Source organism: Coregonus clupeaformis, chromosome 16 (genome assembly GCF_020615455.1).
Source record: "Coregonus clupeaformis isolate EN_2021a chromosome 16, ASM2061545v1, whole genome shotgun sequence".
Taxonomy (NCBI): Eukaryota; Metazoa; Chordata; class Actinopteri; order Salmoniformes; family Salmonidae; genus Coregonus; species Coregonus clupeaformis.
This window is the reverse complement of record NC_059207.1, coordinates 6,431,752-6,437,960: the sequence shown is the minus strand read 5'-3', so window position 1 is coordinate 6,437,960 and position 6,209 is coordinate 6,431,752. Positions and strand designations below refer to the sequence as shown.

The window sequence follows — 6,209 nt, the reverse complement described above, 5'->3', positions numbered from 1 at the left end:
TCAAGGTTTTGTGTCTGCCATTTTGCTTGTGTACATTCCTGTAGTAGTGGAATGTGGAAAATATTTACTTACTCTGAAGTGTTGAGTTATGATTTCATCACATCAGACTTTAAGGATTTCATAATGTGTCTTACAAAGCATTTCATAACATAGCTGAACTTTTCAGATAGGGGAGAATTTCAACCCAAGTTAAGCCTAAAAAAAACAGTAACCCATTTTCTTTCCATTGAAAATGTGTCAATCGTCAAGCCAAAACTACTCCAGGAATGTTAATCTTGATCTCCTCAGCCCCAACTTCCACAGACACTCCAGAAATCACGCCTTTCATTGGTGCCCTGCTACGAAAATCTAAGGCAGTCACCTCTTTCTCCTTAATTCTGGTGAGGCACAAGGCGCGCTCATTTTTGTTCTGCCAACAAATAATAATCTACAAAATTCCACTTCTGGTCACCCTCACAGATTCCACTGTACACTTTCTTCACCATCTTGGCAACATCAAACAGCACTCCTAATAATACAAACTGTGAAGTATTTGCGCCACGAGCAGTAGGCTTGCTAGCCGCTGTTTTAACTGTGATTTTAGCTCTCTTTAGCGGCTGCAGTCCCATCCAGTATTCTCATGACCTTCATTCTCACCAATCATATTCAAACTCAGCATCCGCTTTCCGCCATTCTGCAGCTCCCAAAATAAAAACTCTCAAGTCACACAGCAAAATAATTGGTTGCACTTTGGTTGCCGTGGTTGTAGGAGTGTTTGTGTACGTTCAGAGCTAAGGACAGATTCAGATAGCCCAACTATTGGCCTGTACTGAAGACACAGATACACAACTAGAAAGTGAGGACACGTTTTATTAGAAATTTCATAAATAAGAAAAAAACAAAAGTATAATTTAGAATACTGCATATAAAAATTTAAGTTCAATCTGGCCAAAAACTGGATCAGACAGGATGCCAAACTGAACAGGATAGTAAGCCATTCTAACACAAAGGAACAGAAATCATCTTTACAGCCATGAAAAACTCACTCCTGACAAAAGTACGTTTTCAGTTTGAGACGCACACTGTAGAAATGCTGAGTTGTGTTCGGTAGAGGCACAACACGGAAGAAAACTGAGTGAAACATTTTCCGTTACAAAATGTTTTTTTAAATGTTTTCTGTTGCGTGCCCTAATAAACGTAACCGTGGTAACAGAGATACAGCATGTTATGTAACATAATAATGGCTGCTGTCAAACACACACATCATGCCATCTGCACCTCCTGGTACATCTGCTGTTTCTGTTGCGGTGGACATCTATTCCTCTTGTACCTGGAACAGTAGGAGCAGCAATTAGACACACAGATACAAACACACACACACACACACACACACCAGAGGAGGCTGGTGGGAGGAGCTATAGGAGGATGGGCTCATTGTAATGGCTGGAATGGAATGATTGGAACAGAGTTAAACATGGCTTCCATATGTTTGATACCGTTCCACTTCAGCCATTACAAAGAGCCCGTCCTCCTCTAGCTCCTCCCACCAGCCTCCTCTGACACACACGTTCCCTCTCTCTCTCTCTCACCATCGGCAGAAGAAGTAGAGCGCTCCAGCGATGCCTATAATCAGAAGGCCCCCACATACCGCCGTCAGGATAACATGTTCTTCTCTCATTGGCTGAAACACCATCTCCAGGTGAGCACACCTGGGCCCGTAGTAACCCATCTCACACCTGGAGAGAGAGAGGGACATGAGTCACACACACACACTCTCCATCACACTGCTGAGCACCCCCACACTGCTGAGCACCCCCACACTGCTGAGCACCCCCACACTGCTGAGCACCCCCACACTGCTGAGCACCCCCACACTGCTGAGCACCCCCACACTCTCCATCACACTGCTGAGCACCCCCACACTGCTGAGCACCCCCACACTCTCCATCACACTACTGAGCACCCCCACACTGCTGAGCACCCCCACACTCATTACAGAGCTGTATCACAAAACACACACACGCATAAAGGTGTAGTGTATCCGGTGTACGTGACAATAAATCCTATATATATATATATTTTTTTATCTTACTTGCAGTGGTGTTCGTTGATGTCCAGCAGTAGGAGACATTCTCCATTGAGACAGTAGCTCTCCAGACTGGAGTCACACTTCTGGATCATCACCTTCTCCATGCGAGGACGGGACTGTTCCTGGACTGGATAACACCAATCAACCAATAAGCCAGTCAGTCATACATTTAGATAGTTACAAAATATACACAAACATATATATATATATATATATATATACTGTAAATATATAAAGTATGTCAGTCAGTCAGCAGTACCAGTCCAGGAAGAGGGCCTACCTGTTGTTGTTGCTGCCTGACAGGGGGGGCTGGTTGGGGCTGGCTGTGTGGATGAGAGGACACCTGTAGTATGTACATCAGACCAGACCAGCAACAGACCTGTGAGAGAGAGAGAGAAAGAACAAAATACCTTTTTTAGCAAAGCAGTTGTACCCTCAATCCTGCAAAATCACCCCACGGGCCATGGCAGTTGTCTGATCTCTATTTGATGCATGTCATCCTGAAACTCTTAACGGATTGGAGTTGAATTAATGTTTTATTTTAAGCTTTATTTTACCAGGCAGGCCAATTAGGAACAAATTATTATTTACAAAATGGGATGGCAATGACCGTTACTGTGCCTGCCTGGGTCATTCCATTCACATGATGGAGGAGAGCAGTTGATGTTGTGAACATGCCTGGCACGTAGACTGGCAGCGCTCAGCATGCCAAGCGCCATGCCAAGCAGATTGGGGTTCTTGTGGTGCCAAATCTATTTGCCAGTCTATTTCTGCCCTCTTGTCAACTCCTGATGAAATTGTCATGTTTAGCATGGCAAGATCTCTAAACAGACTGGTGCCCCGACGTGGCTCTGCTCATCAATGCCACATTCCTGAGACATGGCTTAATGTTGTGAGGTGATATGATCGGTGGCACGTTTACATCTCAATCCCCAAGGCGCCAAAAAAAAAATGCAGGTTGGCATTTATTGGGATGACTCATGTACTGAAGGCAGCTCTGCAGAGTGGTCACTAGCTGGCACTGCCACAAAGTCATACAATCTGATTTTAAATCTAACTAACCTTAACCCAAACCTTAACCACACTGCTAACCCTAATGCCTAACCTTAAATGAAGAATAAAAAGCACATTTTTGTTTTCATAATTTTTTACGATATGGTAGGGTGTCCAATCGAAAACGCATCGTTTGACAAATGGGTAAGATAACATGTTAATTGTGTACATACTCCTCAAAAAATTAAATAAAAAAATGGATCAAACCTAACCGTCGAATTAAGGCCAACTGACGGGCTCCCCGTCGAATTAAGGCCAACTGACAGGCTCCCCGTCGAATTAAGGCCAACTGACAGGCTCCCCGTCGAATTAAGGCCAACTGACAGGCTAACCGTTGAATTAAGGCCAACTGACAGGCTCCCCGTCGAATTAAGGCCAACTGACAGGCTAACCGTCGAATTAAGGCCAACTGACGGGCTCCCCGTCGAATTAAGGCCAACTGACGGGCTCCCCGTCGAATTAAGGTCAACTGACGGGCTAACCGTCGAATTAAGGCCAACTGACAGGCTCCCCGTCGAATTAAGGCCAACTGACGGGCTCCCCGTCGAATTAAGGCCAACTGACGGGCTCCCCGTCGAATTAAGGCCAACTGACAGGCTCCCTGTCGAATTAAGGCCAACTGACAGGCTCCCTGTCGAATTAAGGCCAACTGACAGGCTCCCTGTCGAATTAAGGCCAACTGACAGGCTCCCTGTCGAATTAAGGCCAACTGACAGGCTCCCTGTCGAATTAAGGCCAACTGACAGGCTCCCTGTCGAATTAAGGCCAACTGACAGGCTTACCTTTGAATTTATCATATTTCTTCTCGAATCCGGAGGATATAAAACAATAGAGGTAAGATAGATATCGATTTTGAGACATGACATGTAGTATTTCAGTATACGCCAGGGATCATCAACTTATATTGAACAAAAATATAAAAACACAACATGTAATTGACGTGTTGTGTTTTCCAGTTCGCGCCAATATCCAGCAACTTCGCACAGCCATTGAAGAGGAGTGGGACAACCTCCCACAGACCACAATCAACAGCCTGATCAACTCTATGCAAAGGGGATTGTGTCGCGCAGCATGTGGCAAATGGTGGTCACACCAGATGTTGACTGGTTTTCTGATCCACGCACCTACCTTTAAAAAAAAAAAAGGTATCTGTGACCAACAGGTGCGTATCTGTATTCCCAGTCGTGGAAATCTATAGATTAAGGCCTAATACATTTATTTCAATTGACTGATTTCCTTATATGAATTGTAACTCAGTAAAATCTTAGAAATTGTTGCATGCTGCGTTTATATTTTTGTTCAGTGTATTACGAAATCCAACGTTTTGGATATAATGTCAATGATATGTTAGCGAAAGATCCCACTGAACGAGTCAGAACATGAAGAATCATATTTGTCTCTGTAAAATGTATTTTATAACATAAGGAAGTAAAATTTCAACAGCAAAGCACGTTTTCACCCACTCTGGGCGGAGTGGGTGCACACCCTAGATTTAGACAATTCTGACTTTGCAGCTGGCCCATCTAGAAGAAAAACGCTCAGTTCTGCCTCCAGGGCAAGACTCATGCCAATAAATAATAATATGCCATTTAGCAGACGCTTTTATCCAAAGCGACTAACAGTCATGTGTGCATAGATTTTTACGTATGGGTGGTCCCGGGGATCGAACCCACTACCCTGGCTTTACAAGCGCCATGCTCTACCAATTGAGCTACAGAGGACCACCAATAAACGTCAACCTGCAACAAGAATAGAATATGGCTTCGTCAGACAGCCAGATAGACAGTGAGAAAGTATTGTAACCAGGTAACTAAATACAGTACCAAGCATAACCAATCAACAGGTAAATACTACCCTGCTCTCCCTCTCCCTGTTTCTGTGGCCATGGCAGCCAACATATTTTCCAAACAGCTGAGTTGATGAGGCCAATAAAAAACAGAGGCCTTATGATAATACCCACTTGTCACACAACGGTTGAATCAACGTTGTTTCCACGTCATTTAAATGAAATTACGTTGAACCAATGTTGATTTGACGTCTGTTCCCAGTGGGTAGGTTGTTATGAGCTTAGATATAACGTCAAGTAGAAATAGTCATTGGAAGTCCCATTGGGTTAAATGGAACGAGTATGTTTAATGTAACAGTGTGGATACACAACAAGCCTTCTTGTATGTATCATTTATGCAGCCAGTCCATTCCCATAGTTCTATTTGAGATAGGAATGTCTCAGAGAAGCCCTGGGCATGAGTACACCATGAGTACACCATGAGTACACCATGCCCTGAGACGTGATGTAGTCCCCTATGGCGTCTATGGCGTCTATACAGCCGTGTCGCAAAGACATATATTAGCATACATCATCAGTGCACTCATATAGGATTAGGGTATTTAACTTTTCACACCTTAAAATGAACGGTCAATTGACGCTGTCAATCTCTCTCTCTATCTATCCGTATCTAAAAACAACTCATTTAAAAAAGTGCGTAGCCAGTGGACATGTAATCCCATAGGCTGAAGCGATTCGTTTTCTGACGCGCGTAATGCGCCTCTCCAAATGACATTGTACTTTTACACAGCTGCTTATCTCGGAACTAAATTTTACTTTAAAAAAAAACAACAACAACTGAAGCCAACAACTCACCGAGAAATGAGAGAAGGACGGACGGTTGTGGGTTCCTCATCGCTCTTTAGTGGACGGAGGTGGAGCGAGACAGCAGCGGAGAGGATGGGCCGCTTTTAAACGGGTCATGCAGGAAACCGTATCTGCGGGTAGACAGGTATGCGCCTATCGTGATTGATTACAGGCATTTCCGACCTGTCAAATAGACGCATTACCATAAAGGTTCTCTCGTATTAGCCTACGGGCTCAAAACCAGACTAGCAACAACATTAGGCCTCCTCGCTTTCCGATGAAAGAACCTGTAAACAATCAGGTGTGGTTTAATGCAGGGTGTGGACTGCCATTATGGACAGCCTGCTTTGCTTTTATTCATATACCCTTTGCAAAAGGTTTTATTGGCATAAACCTCTAGATCGCCATCAGCATTCAGAGTAAAGAGGGAATGAAACTAGATCAAACGCTCTTAAT

The 6,209-nt window shown here is 44.0% G+C and overlaps 1 protein-coding gene across 1 annotated transcript; it reads right to left on the bottom strand.

Annotated features, from left to right (window-relative positions):
* Window positions 1–831: 831 nt before the first annotated feature.
* Window positions 832–5,885, bottom strand: LOC121584027 (proepiregulin-like). Its single transcript, XM_041899858.2, is given in 6 exon segments — window positions 832–1,309; window positions 1,569–1,715; window positions 2,072–2,195; window positions 2,349–2,447; window positions 5,763–5,807; window positions 5,810–5,885. Coding segments are annotated over 6 exon segments (543 nt in total). The 5' UTR covers window positions 5,871–5,885; the 3' UTR covers window positions 832–1,242.
* Window positions 5,886–6,209: the final 324 nt, after the last annotated feature.